Source organism: Lepisosteus oculatus, chromosome 1 (assembly GCF_040954835.1).
Source record: "Lepisosteus oculatus isolate fLepOcu1 chromosome 1, fLepOcu1.hap2, whole genome shotgun sequence".
Classification (NCBI taxonomy): domain Eukaryota; kingdom Metazoa; phylum Chordata; class Actinopteri; order Semionotiformes; family Lepisosteidae; genus Lepisosteus; species Lepisosteus oculatus.
This window is the reverse complement of record NC_090696.1, coordinates 15,844,474-15,857,982: the sequence shown is the minus strand read 5'-3', so window position 1 is coordinate 15,857,982 and position 13,509 is coordinate 15,844,474. Positions and strand designations below refer to the sequence as shown.

General features: G+C 52.0%; 1 protein-coding gene across 1 annotated transcript in view; it reads left to right on the top strand.

The window, feature by feature from the left end:
- The window catches only part of ankrd52a (ankyrin repeat domain 52a), a 33,746-nt gene that overhangs the window by 11,672 nt on the left and 8,565 nt on the right, over positions 1–13,509 (top strand). The window contains exons 6-24 of the mRNA XM_069179849.1: positions 290–377; positions 1,722–1,864; positions 2,176–2,388; positions 3,043–3,121; positions 3,909–4,023; positions 4,362–4,444; positions 4,833–4,950; positions 5,612–5,680; positions 5,802–5,942; positions 6,478–6,540; positions 6,717–6,828; positions 7,682–7,753; positions 8,275–8,476; positions 9,873–9,960; positions 10,194–10,311; positions 10,653–10,872; positions 11,609–11,696; positions 12,897–12,980; positions 13,165–13,310. Of these exons, the coding sequence (XP_069035950.1) occupies positions 290–377; positions 1,722–1,864; positions 2,176–2,388; positions 3,043–3,121; positions 3,909–4,023; positions 4,362–4,444; positions 4,833–4,950; positions 5,612–5,680; positions 5,802–5,942; positions 6,478–6,540; positions 6,717–6,828; positions 7,682–7,753; positions 8,275–8,476; positions 9,873–9,960; positions 10,194–10,311; positions 10,653–10,872; positions 11,609–11,696; positions 12,897–12,980; positions 13,165–13,310 (2,242 nt within the window). The remainder of the gene's footprint in view (positions 1–289; positions 378–1,721; positions 1,865–2,175; positions 2,389–3,042; positions 3,122–3,908; positions 4,024–4,361; positions 4,445–4,832; positions 4,951–5,611; positions 5,681–5,801; positions 5,943–6,477; positions 6,541–6,716; positions 6,829–7,681; positions 7,754–8,274; positions 8,477–9,872; positions 9,961–10,193; positions 10,312–10,652; positions 10,873–11,608; positions 11,697–12,896; positions 12,981–13,164; positions 13,311–13,509) is intronic.

Sequence of the window (13,509 nt, the reverse complement as noted above, 5' to 3'; positions counted from 1 at the left end):
GACAAACCCCCATCACACGGAAGGTCTCCTTTAACAAAAAATGGTGTTCGTAGCAAATTTAGAAGGATAGGTTAAAAGTGTGTTGTAGCGCGCTTTGTGGCGCACATTTCCCAAGGGGGGAATTTTCCAGGGGTGCCCAGAGAGCAGAAGGAGGCAGATGTCCTCTGACAGGCGAGGAAGAGTGCGCTGCCAGGAGATTTACTGTCGGCGTCTGTTGTAGCGCTGCCCCTCTGCTCCCCTCCCCTGCTGGCGGCCGACGGCTGACCGTTACTCTTCTCTCTGCTCCCAGATGGTGAACCTGCTGCTGAACAAAGGGGCCAACCTGAACGCCAGCGACAAGAAGGAGAGGCAGCCCATCCACTGGGCAGCCTACTTAGGTGAGCCAGGCCGGGAGCACTCCAGGGGAACCTGCAGTGAATAGGCGATCTGGTGCCCCCGACTTCTCGGCCCCCCCCGCCTGTGTGAAATTCTGGTACCGCCCGTGTTCTGCGGTTCTTCTCAGTCATCTGTCACGCCCTCCGTTTCCGCAAACGGCGACTGCAAAGCTCTGTGGCTGCCAACTGGCGAGTGCACGAGCCAAGACAGCACCTCATCCCGGCGGGATGAGGGATTTGTGATGCTGTAGGAGACGTGCGCAGAATACTGTGATGTGAGAATCGGTGTGTAACAACGCCAAAACGGAAGGAAGCAAGCACGGTCTGCATGTGGTGTCTTGGCCTCTGTGATCATACAGGCACCCGTGCCTGTGGAAGTGTCGGCACGCTGTCCCTCTGAGGTGGGGTGGCCATTTTAATGCGTCGCAGTCTCTGCACCTCCTCCAAATCCTTCTATCGGGTCTGGGGTGGAGGGGGCAGGGCCGACTTTCTGAAGCGGGTTTGGTTCCTTTCAGCTTGGTCTTGGCACTCGTTTACCCTCATGTGCATGTTCCCTTGCAGTCAAAAGTTTCCCAGAAATTATTTTTTGCCCAACGGAGAATCTCTAGGCATATATCTGCTAATAGAACGCGCCAATGAAAGAGCACAGCCTGTAGTAGTAGTTCTGTACTCGTTGCATTAGAAAAGGAAGGTTCAAAAGTACTGTGAATGATGTAAATGAAGTAAAATGTAGGAGGCCCCGATTTCTAATGGGCTATTTGAGTTACGTCACATGCAGTTGTTTAGATCATAATTAAGCGCGTCTCTCTCGTTCCTCGGCTGTGGTTCTGTTTTTGTCAGCTCTCATGCAGTCAGCGTGTGCTGTGGCTGGAGCAGCTGGTTACGTTTTTAAGCCCTCTCTTTCCTCGTCCCCCTTCTTCACCGACGCCTCCCTGCCTCGCTCTTCCCTCTCTTTCCTCGCCCCCCTTCTTCCCTGACGTCTCCCTGCCTCGCTCTTCCCTCTCTTTCCTCGCCCCCCTTCTTCCCTGACGCCTCCCTGCCTCGCTCTTCCCTCTCTTTCCTCGCCCCCCTTCTTCCCTGACGCCTCCCTGCCTCGCTCTTCCCTCTCTTTCCTCGCCCCCCTTCTTCCCTGACACCTCCCTGCCTCGCTCTTTCCTCGCCCCCCTTCTTCCCTGACGCCTCCCTGCCTCGCTCTTCCCTCTCTTTCCTCGCCCCCCTTCTTCCCTGACGCCTCCCTGCCTCGCTCTTTCCTCGCCCCCCTTCTTCCCTGACGCCTCCCTGCCTCGCTCTTCCCTCTCTTTCCTCGCCCCCCTTCTTCCCTGACGCCTCCCTTCCCCGTCCCTGCAGGGCACTTGGAGGTGGTGAAGCTGCTGGTGTCCCGCGGCGCGGACGCGATGTGCAAGGACAAGCGCGGCTACACCCCCCTTCACGCGGCCGCCTCCAGCGGGCAGATCGAGGCGGTCAAGTACCTGCTGCGGCTCGGCGCGGAGGTGGGCTCCCCCGGGGTCTCCCGTCTTAATCCGCAGCCTTTTCTTCGTGTCGGTGCACCTGTCTGTTTGCAGGCGTCCGTCTCTTTCTGGCTTTAACTCGGTCAGAGGTCTTCGCGTGTTGTGGAATTAAAGCACGCGATGACCTTTTTACCGACTGGGGAGGGGTGCGTGAGATGGGATAAAAGCAGCATGGGTTAGTTCATCGAAGAATAACTCTCTTGCCTCCCTTTTCTTGCCTTCCCTCTCTCTGCTTGCTTCTGTCCTCCTCTTCTGATCTCCCCGCTCTGCCTCTCCCTCCCTCTCTCTCTCAGATTGACGAGCCCAACGTGTTTGGGAACACGGCCCTGCACGTGGCCTGCTACATGGGCCAGGAGGCGGTGGCCAACGAGCTGGTCAACCACGGCGCCAACGTCAACCAGCCCAACGAGCGCGGCTGCACCCCGCTGCACTTCGCGGCCGTGTCCACCAACGGCGCCCTCTGCCTGGAGCTGCTGGTCAACAACGGGGCGGACGTCAACATGCAGGTCTGTGCGCGGCGGGGGGGTCTCAGAAACTCCGGGCGTGGCCGGAAAGGGTCTCCCCGTCCTGATGAGCTTAGCTCATCGTGGGATCCAGTAGCCCAAGCTCATTGGACTTTGAGACTCCTGCCTGGCTGGTCACTTGATTTTCTGTTATTTTCCCTGCTTTTTCGGTGACTGCCTTTACCCCAGACCGACCGAAAACGTGATCAAGGACCCCGTGTTCCCTCAAGATTTAATTTGGAGGCAAATTTTTATTATTTTTCATTTTACGTTTTCCTTTTATAAGACCCCGCCCTTAAAAGAGAAGTGGGGTGAACAGGTCAATAACCTGGGGCGCTGGGGCTCCCTTCTCAGTTTTTCCTTTTCTCTGGCTTTTGTATTCATGATGCTAATTAGTCATGGAAAAGGATTCAGTCTGAGATCTGTATAGAAATGTGTGTTTGGACTGCGACTCCGTCTGCCCATGTAACGCCACAGACTTTCACCAAGGAGTTCCCTCCTGTTCTGGCCGTCTGCGGGTTTGGCTTTTTCCTGTTCAATTGAGGGACGGATGAATCAGTGTTTTCGTTTCGGTGTGCCCGAAGCTCGGTCCGCGCAGAGGCCGAGGAGCTCCCGCCCGGCCCGGCTGACCCTCGCTCGCGGTTTCCTCTTTTCCAGAGTAAAGAAGGGAAGAGCCCCTTGCACATGGCCGCCATTCACGGCCGCTTCACCCGCTCGCAGATCCTGATCCAGAATGGTGAGTCGCCGTCTTGTCTCGCCGTGGGTGTGGTGAGCCAGCGCTCAGGGCTGCGACCTCTGATCCTGGCCTGGGTAGAGAGGGGGGGGCTTGTGCCCTCCCTCCCTCCGCCGACACTGGGAGGGCTTCGCAGAAGAGTACCAGCCCTGCGCGCTCACACAGCTGGACACCAAGACTAGTGACTCTCTGGTTTAGGGTACAGGCGCCATCTTTTTTAAATCGGGGGAGTTCCTGAGATGCCGTCTGAAATATCCCTTCCTCCATCTGTGTTCTTCATGTTTTTAACTGCGTTTCCTTAGTCCTGTTGGGCTGATGTATTTTTGGGGGGCGGGTTGGCTAAAGAAATTTGATTCTCTGTTTTTGTGGGTGATTTTTGCATCTTCGATATAGAGGGTGGCAGCCGGGGTCGAACCTCATACCAGCCTCCTTGGATCATGATACCTTGGCGTCAAACCCGCCGAGAGATCGTATCGTACGGTCAGCGGGACTGCCTGACATGGGTGGCTCTGGGTTTGAGAGTTGTTTGTCACTCCAGGCAGGTGGGGGAAGACGGTTTAAAAATGCTTCTACTTCACCCTGTGAGATGAGGCTGGGTTGTAATTATTGCCATGGCACGTTTTTACATGTGCTTGAACTTGAATCTCCCCGTGCCATTGTCATTTTGGCAAATCTGTCTTTCGTGCTTTAAATCAAGCCTCGCTTCGGATTGGGCTCAGTTCTGGTGGAGCAGACACACCAGCGGTTCAGCAGACGGCTCTGACTGTCTTCTCTCCTGGTTTTCTCGCAGGCGGGGAGATCGACTGTGTGGATAAATATGGCAATACTCCTCTTCACGTTGCTGCTAAGTATGGCCATGAACTGCTGATTAGCACCCTGATGACAAACGGTGCTGACACAGCAAGGTGAGGCCTGTCACGAGCGCACCTGTGTTTATCGGAGCCCCATGGCACTCGTAGAGCCCTGTCACAATCAACTCCGCAGCCTCGATTATGGGTTGGACACCTTTTCAAGTGTGCAAGTAAACGCAAACACAAGCATCTGGTAGCTTGGCTGGTTTGCGTTTGCATTGCGTAACACCAAGAGCGGTTTATTACTATTTAGATGCAACCTGGGTGTTTTTTTTTTTCAGTGGGGCATTCATTTTAATGTGACGGGGCCTGGTAGGGCTAGTATTTATTTTGCACGAGAGCGTTACCTGACACTTGGCGTGACCTGCTTACCTGTCTCTGTGTCCGTGCAGGCGAGGGATTCATGGGATGTTTCCGCTGCACTTGGCTGTGCTCTACGGGTTTTCAGACTGTTGTCGCAAGTTACTCTCCTCAGGTGAGTGGTGTAGAATTACAGTCCGACCTGCACGTGGTGCCGTCTTGAAGCACTGCTGGGTTATGATCAGTCTTGCCCATGAATTACACTTCTGCTACAAGCTCTGCTTGCAAATCTCAATGCAGGGTGGGTCACAAGAATCGTTGCCAGTGACGAGAGCCATCTTGGCCTATCCAGCCTATTTGGTAGTTGGCTGATCTGAGAATCTCATCCCGCCCTTTCTTGAAAGAGGATGGGGTGACAACGAGACGGCTGGGCAGCTTGTTCTGTTCCCCCCACAATCCTCTGCTTCCTGTTCCCGTTTTTAAACGTGTTTCCGGCTCTTCCTGCTGGAGGACGGAGCTCGGAGCGCTGAGAGGTCTGTGAAAGGTGCCCCGTGTCTCTGCAGGTCAGCTGTACAGCATCGTCTCGTCTCTGAGCAACGAGCACGTGCTGTCGGCCGGATTCGATATCAACACGCCCGATAACCTCGGGAGGACCTGCCTACACGCTGCTGCATCGGGAGGGTGAGCGAGGGGCCTGGGGGGTTGCAGGGGGCTCTCTGCTCCTTTGTGCACTGTTTTTCAGTTTGGATTTCCTTCCTTTTGCTTTTCCTTCTGCGTTTTGTGGTTTTGTGTTTTTGCTTTCTGTTTGCTCTTCTCTTTCTTCATTCTTGCGTCTTCCTCCATTGCCAGATACACCGCTCTTTTCTCAATTTTGTGTATTAAATTGAGGGATTACCATACGGGGAAGAAGTGGTGATGGGATATGAATATGCCCCTAATGAACAGTTCTTTATCGATGTGTTTGGGCACCTCACTGTTATGGACTGTAATATCATCCTCGGGGGGGGGTCTTTTCAAATTGATGCACTTAAACCAGATATTCAGCTTGCTGATGGTCAACGTGATTTGGCCTTGAAGCAACACGGTTTTGAAGAAGACCGCTTTGTCTCTGGCGTCACTGTTGTCCTCGCACTGATTGCACGTGAGCGAAGCAGCCCGTGTGACAAACCTGGCCTTGTTGATCCTAGCGTGTGATAGTGATGATGCTCTGCCGAGCTCATTCATGTGGGATACAGGCCAGGACCCGTGTCTCTAATTGTTAACCACCGCCAAATATTTCACCCTTTAAAGTTCTGCAACTCTCATGCCCGTCTTTTCTTTCCTCTCCGTTGTCGTTAAACAGAAACGTTGAATGTCTTAACTTGCTGTTGAGCAGCGGGGCTGACCTGAGTAAGAAGGATAAATTTGGAAGGTAAGGCAGACCCGGCCGTACCCACAGGCCGGTCCGATACGGAATCGGTGCAGAGCTCTGTGCGAGGCTGCTGCCCAGTGAGGCGGCGATGGCGTGAGCAGGTGTTCTCTGTGGTCCGCAGGACTCCTTTGCACTATGCGGCTGCTAACGGGAGCTACCAGTGCACAGTGGCCCTGGTGAGCGCCGGCGCCGAGGTGAACGAAGGCGACAATAAAGGCTGTACCCCCCTGCACTACTCTGCTGCTTCCGAAACCTTCCGAAGGTAAACCCGGTCGCACGCTTGCCCTCTTCTTGAAAGAACAGTGGGAGTGGAATGGTGTTGGAGGCTCAAAGGAACATACTTTGTACCCTTAGATGGGGCACTGCCCTCCGGTCTGAATCGTTAGTGTTGCGTGTGTGTTTCGTTGCTTCAGTTTTCACAATGCTCTTGAGTGGGCCAGCTGATTCTATAAACGGGAGCATTTTGTGTACTTTCCAGCACGTTCATAACATCCGTCTCCGGGACATGTAGCCAGCCGTTGGCTCCGGCGCCAGAACCTGTCCTGCTTGAGATCGGGGAATAACCTCGGATTAAAAGGCCCCGTTTTCAGAAATGTTCTCCTGGAAGCATCGGGTTCCGACATAGCATTTCCATGGTGATTTTCAGTTTATTGGAATGCAAAGGAGATTGCAGTGCTAGCAGACCGGGCAAGGTGACGTTGGTTTCAGTAGGCAGTTTTGCTGAATGGCACCGCTGTGAAAGCCTTCCTGGCAGCAGCGTCTCTCCGGAGCACTAAATTGCCGGCTTTCGTTTTCAGAGTGGATCGCCATTACTCCGGGAGCCATGAGAACGAGGAGGAGAGAGCAAAGGAGACCTTTTTGTGAGTTTCTCGTCCGGTGCCTGCATGTAGAGAAGGACTGCTGGAGTCGGAGCCCTGAGGCCAGAAAGTGGTTTTCATTTTTCTGCTCGGTGTAGATGCTGCAGGAAGCCGGGGAGGCCTGAATGGGAGGGAGAACAAGCTGGACACGTGTCTGACCTCTCTGTTTGTCCCTGCAGCTGTTTGGAGTTTCTGCTGGACAGTGGCGCAGACCCAGCCGTTCGCAACAAGCAGGGATACAGTGCGGTTCACTATGCAGCTGCCCATGGCAACAAGCAAAACCTTGAACTGGTGAGGCTTCAGGGCACTTGCTATTTATCTCTTGAGTGAAATAATCTGCCCGAAGTGAGCAACCATCCTCCAGTTTAGCAATGTTTGGAGCGCTGATTGGTTTCAAGGCGATTGTGGAATTTTAATTCACCTGGTGTGTGTTGACTTGAACGTTGGGGTAGTTTGCAGTTCTGTATGTGTATATGTATGCTAAATGCGTGAAATGTGCTGCCCAGAGCCCTGGCCCAAAAAGATTTGGGTGCCAAATGTCATTTTGTGGGGGAGTTTGCATGGACTCTAGGATCGGGGGTCCTCTCTCCTTTTTCTGGCCTTGACCTGTGTGTATGTTAGTGTGATGTGAGCAATAACCACTAGTGTGTGCTCTCGTGCAGTATTTGAAGGCTAAAGCACTATTGCTGTGCTGCAGGCACCCACATCAGCAAGCCTCAAGGAAGCAGTGACGTGGGTCGCAGTCTGGACCTTTTAGTGCAGTCTCTCTGGAATCCATCTCTTCACACCTGCAGTTCTCCATCTGTGTCTGTATTGCTCGTCAAACAGGGGTTTCTCTCTGGGCACCCTAGAAACCCTGTGTGTTCTGGAAGATGACTTAACGCTATTGGCATTCTGGTGGCATGCAGTTTTTTCTCCTCGTATTTCATCATTGGTTTTCTATGTTTGCAAGGAAAATCTAGCCTCCTCTCAAAATTTGATTTTAAAATATTTGAAAGGGTTAGGAAGATAGAGATGTTGTGTGACTCCCATAAAAGGGATAAAAAAAGGATATTGAAGGAAACAAGCGTCTGATATGGGTGACCAAGTCTTGGCACAGAGTTACAAGAGTTGCTGTCTCCACTGTCGTCTCTCTGCCTTCCAGCTCTTGGAAATGTCTTTCAACTGCCTGGAAGATGTGGAGAGTTCCATTCCAGTTAGCCCTTTGCACTTAGCTGTAAGTACTGGCTTATTTCTGCTACCAGTTTCTCATATTGTATCGCGTACTTCAGGTTAGTTTTCCAACCAGGAATTAAGACAAGGCACGGTGTTTATTTATGTGGATTTATTCATTTGGTTTACAGCATGGAGGGTGATTTATAAACTGCACCGATGCGCTGTAATGGGTAGTTGTTTTTAGCAAGGCACTGTAACATATACGCGTACATATTTTTAGCTTACTCTGTATGACGGTTCTTTTACTGGTATCGGCAATGGAAAATAATAGAAAAGGCCTAAGGTATACGGGGTGCTTTGTACCAGCATGGCCCTAGAAATAAATTAAATCCTGACTTTTTGAAGATGATGCAGGTTAATAGGTAATTCCAGGCAGTTCTTTAGTTACTAGATGATAAACTAGTGTCTATAATCTTAATTGAAGATCTAACAGACCCAGAGTTGCTCTAGGTCCGAGTTCTGATGAGACCAGACTGATTCCAGGTAGTCTTGCTGTGCTAATCTCCCGTGCGCTTCGAACAGGCCTATAACGGTCACTGTGAAGCCCTGCGCGTGCTCTCCGAGACGCTGGTCAGCCTGGACGTGCGGGACGCCGCCGGGCGCAGCGCCCTCTACCTGGCCGCCCAGAAGGGCCACACGGACTGCGTGGAGGTGCTGGTGAGCCACGGGGCCTCCTGCGTCCTTAAGGAGCGCCGGCACAAATGGACTCCTCTCCACGTGGCAGGTATGGGCCGGCATTCCCCAATACCGTCTCCCCTGGGGCCCCTCTGACGGCATCGCCAGGAGAGCTTGCAAGAGGGAGAGGGAGAGTGTCTTTTATCCCCGGGGGGGCAAGTTGTTTTACAGCAGCAGTGTTGGTGTGCAGACGGACAGAAGAAGAAAACGACAGGGACAACAATATTCACACATTTACACAGCAGGTCAAGTGTCAAGTAACGATCCGGCTACAGGTGTGAATGAGAACTTGAATCTGTTGGTTTTGGAGCTGGGGAGTCGGTCTCTGTGCTCTGATGGGAGTAACTGGAAGTTACTAAACAAGGGGGTGAAGGATCGTCACAGATGGATTTTGCTTTACGCAAAACGTGTGAGTGATAGTTGGAGGAGAGGGCTGGAAGATCAGCGCCAGTGACCTGCCAAATTTTCACAAGGCTGCCCAGCCTGTCCTTGCCTCTCAGATTTCAGGTTGCCAAGCCAGCAGATCAGGGTAAAAGTTAGAACAGATTCAAGGAAGGACCGGTAGAACAAAATCAATAATGAATCATCGACCTTAAAATGCTTGAGCTTCCTTAAGAAAAAAAACAGCAATACTGACCTGATCCTCAGAAAAGGTCAACATCTTCTAAATTAAGCTTGGAGTCCAGAACAGTCCCCAGGTACTTGTCCTGTTCTACTTGCTCCACTGAAAGGGCAAGGCTGTGGCCCTCGTAAACTGTCATTGTTTAAATCATTCCCTCTTCGGCCTCCAATCAGCCTTCTCCTGTAGGGACTGATGGATCTGATCATTGGGACGTCTGAATTATCACATGCCAGATATTCAGATGTTTTTTTTCCCCCCCTTTTGGAATCGCCTGCTGACTCGCCAGAGCACGTCACTCAGATGACAAAAGTGTTTCATCGTCCCCTTCCTTTTCTTAGAGTTGGTTTGAAACACTTTCTGCTGCCATTCCAGGTTCTTCATGGAGACATCCTGCAGGAGCAAATGGATGGGCACTTTCCTCTGTTGATGCCAGACCTTTTCCTTTGCTAAAAGAACCAAACCCCCCAAAAAAACGGGATGGGAAGTACTCCCAACCTTAGGGCCTTTGTCCTCAAGAACTGAAACATCCTTAGTGCTTTCAAATAGTCTGACAACATTCATCTCATCTCAGTTCATAGACAGTTGATGTATTTATGCGGAAGTGCTGGCTGTGTATTTTTTAAATAGGGGTTTACATTGTGTGTTCTGTCTAAAGTGGTATAGAAATCTCTGCTTCGTTGCCGGCTCGGCCTAATATGGCTGTGAGCTGTTCAGACCTGTGGTGGGATTCTGGGACGGGCAGGCTAGTTACCAGGCTGTAGCTGTTCCTCAAGGGACATGAGTTCTCCCACGAGGCAACAGCGGCGTGTTTGTGTTTCCTTAGCTGCCAACGGCCACACAGACTGCCTGCACATGCTGATCGACGGTGGCGAGAAAGCAGATGTCACAGATGTCATGGACGCCCAGGGACAGTGAGTACCCTTTTTCAAATCCTAAAGGGCTTGTGGTTCCTGGTTTTTCTTCCTTTTTTTCCTCACCTTATTCCATCCATTTTCTGGTCCTGTTGAACTCGGGGAGATCTAAATCCTCCGGCCCAGATTTAGGATGAAAAATCGGCCCCTTGAGCTCCCCTGGACTAGGCCCAGCATGCCGGCCTGCAGTGTAGAGTGACCTCTGCCCTCTGTGTGCGTGTGTCTGGCTGCAGGACTCCTCTGATGCTGGCTGTGCTGGGGAGCCACACGGATTGCGTCCACCTCCTGCTCGAGAAGGGGGCCACGGCCGACGCGGGGGACAAGAGAGGGAGGACCGCCCTGCACAGGGGGGTGAGCATCTTGGGCCCTGCGCCACAGTGGGCGGCCAGTGCCCTCCGCGACGTTCTTCTTTCCTTACTGCTTAGAGCCATTCAGAAAACAGCGGAGGCGTGTTCCCAGTTCAGGCCCTGTGGCCTTGCCTCTGGCCCACTGGGGAACCCTGAGCTGCACTGTGGTCATCCTTCAGATCACGTAAAGCGTGGCGTGTTTTTGAGCAGAGTCCAGAGAGACGGCCTTACCAAACGGGGAAATAAGCTACAGAGGAGCAAGTGACCAGCTGTTTGCCCTGTAATAGGACTCTGTAACGGGCTGACCAGGTGACCACCCCCTCTGTCGTGCCTCTGTGTTCCCAGGCAGTGATCGGCTGTGAGGACTGTGTCTCGGCCCTCCTGGACCACGATGCCTTTGCGCTGTGCCGGGACTTCAAGGGGCGCACCCCACTGCACTTCGCTGCGGCCTGCGGGCACATGGAGCTCCTGGGCAGCCTGCTGCAGGCCGCCTTCAATACAGACCCCCTGGACTCCATATTGGACTACAGCGGGTACACCCCTTCACACTGGGCCTCCTACCACGGTGAGCGGCTCCCTGGTTTTCTCGGTCGCTTTCTACAGGGATAATAAAGGTTTCGCTGTGCTCGTTTGTTTTGGTCTTTTTGGATCCCTTTTACCCTTTTCATGAAAGATGCCAGGGAATCGGCTTTAACAAGGTGGAGCAGTGTGTTCCAGGCCCCTGCTCCCTGCAGCTCTTTCTAGACGCATTTACAGAACAATATTTCTTTACATGTGCCCCCTTGGGCCTTGCTGCTTTACAGGTCCTGAAGTAGTCCTCTAGGTTAACTGTGTCAGTAAGTTGTGTTGAAGTCTCTTCATGGACTGTATAGGCCATTCCTTAAAGGCCTGGAATTTCTTTTGTCATTCTTTCAACTGTCCTGAGCAACCTCGCTCCCACAGAACCTCAAAAGCTTTCTCAGGCAAATTTCTGTAATATTCATGTTTTTGGAAAAGAAAATTGGCTGTTACTGGGGCGGGGCATTGCCGTTTTCTGAGCAAAAACTGTTTCACGTTAATAGGGATTCGTCGTGATTTCACTCACGGGATCTTTCTCATGTGGTGCTCGCATTAGCTCACTGAAAAGCCTCAGATTTGTGTTTTTAATTTCGGGGGGGGAGATTTGCCCACAGGTGGGTGTCCACACTTGGCCTTCAGTGGCAGGACTCCGAGCAGGAGAGCGCTCTTCAGCGGTAACGCGGCAGACCCTCTTGGCAGTGACTGCGTCGTGATTGAGTTTCCATTTCCCCTCTTCTCTCCAGGGCATGAAGACTGTTTGGACGTTTTACTTGAAAACAAACCATTTAGTATCCAGGAAGGAAACCCCTTCACCCCGTTGCACTGTGCTCTGTGAGTAGTTCTGTTCACACTGTTGGGATTTATCATTGCTGACGTTTTTTAAACATGTATTTTGATGGTGGTCCCTCAGCCAGTTCCAGCCTGTCTTTAGTATGCAGGTGTGCCTGTGTGTGCTGGAAATGGGGGGTACTGTGCTGCTTCAGACTGTTCACATGGAGGAGCTCAGCCAGTGAAGGAGAGTGGCCCTCTCCCTTTCCTGGCTCTGAACACGCGTTGAACCCTGTAGCTTCAACAAGATCTCGCCATCTGTGAAAACGGATGAAATAGCTCGGCGATTTAGAATGGATTTCACTTAGATGCAAACCCAAGCATGAATGTCACTGATGTTTCACAACAAAGCAGCCTTCTTTCTGTAATCGGGGAAAAAAGCCTGGGATGAACTTTGTCATGCAGGTCGTGTCTGAGTGTGGTTGATTAGCACACATTGAATTGACTTATGCCAGGAAAGGCAGGTGGGGAAATAGGTTGATTCATTTCCAAAATCCCTTGGAGAAGGATTGCCATCAGAAAGGGTTTCGTACTTTGGTCGATTTTGAAATTTGAGGGAACATTTACTTTAAGGATGTGGGGCCAAATGTTGGGATTGCATGTGTTTTGGAGCCAAGAAGCTTATGGCCCCAAACGTCTTCTAGCAAGGTACAAGTTTAAAAAACGCATTTCTACGCAGCAGTGTCAGTAGTGACTTCTCTGAACACAGAAGTTGAATAGGAGTAGACAGGCAATTTTTAGTAGGTAGGTAGTTTACCTTTATTGCAAAAAAGATTTCCTAAACTTACAATCATGGAATGTTGAATTTGTGACATGACGAATTACTGCTTTGGAACTGAAAAACTTGTCGGCGGTATCGGTATGGGGCGGAGCGGTGTCTCTGTGGCTAAGGATCTGCGCCTGTGGCTGGAAGGTTGCCGGTTCAAATCCTGCAGCCCGCAGAGGAATCCTACTCCGTTGGGCCCCTGAGCAAGGCCCTTAACCCCAGCTGCTCCAGGGGCGCTGTACAATGGCTGACCCTGCGCTCTGACCCCAAGCTTCTCTCCCTGTCTGTGTGTCTCATGGAAAGCAAGCTGGGGTATGCACAAAAACTGTATATGACCAATAAAGTGATGTTATGTTATGAGAAGGACTGCAGGCTCTTCTTGGAACCATGAGTGGGAAAGGATTCACAGAAAGGAGGGCCTCTTCCTTGCTTTGCAGAATAAATGGTCATGATGGTGCTGCAGAGTTGCTGGTGGAGTCCATCGGTGCCCAGATCGTGAACTGCAGAGATGCCAAAGGAAGGTACGCATGGGTGGCTGCCAAAGGCCCAGAACGGTCCAGTTGTCCCTTCATCGTATAAGGGATTCTTAGCAGCTTGGCCAGTCATGCGCCTGAAGTCAGTTAGGTGCTGGATAGATTGAAGGCCTTTAGTGGAGCAGATCATGCCCACCTGCATATCCATGAGCTGCTGTCTGTGTTCCCGCAGGACCCCGCTCCACGCCGCCGCGTTTTCCGAGAACGTGCATGGCCTGCAGCTGATGCTGTGCCAGGGGGCAGACGTCAATGCCGTGGACCAGTCGGGCAGGTCTGCCCTCATGGTGGCGGCAGACCGCGGGCAGACAGCCGCCGTAGGTAAGATGAGCCGAAGCGTATTGAAGTCTCAATTCTCTCGTTCCAAATTCCCCTGAGCTTTGCTTCACAAGGTTCGTTTCAAATGTCGGGAGTGCAGAGAGCATCGAGGACCCATGACTGGTACCGACCACCGGAGGAAATGCAGATCGTAAGATAAAGGGCTGAAGGTGTCAAGTAGAACAGGGTTGTCGAACGCAAA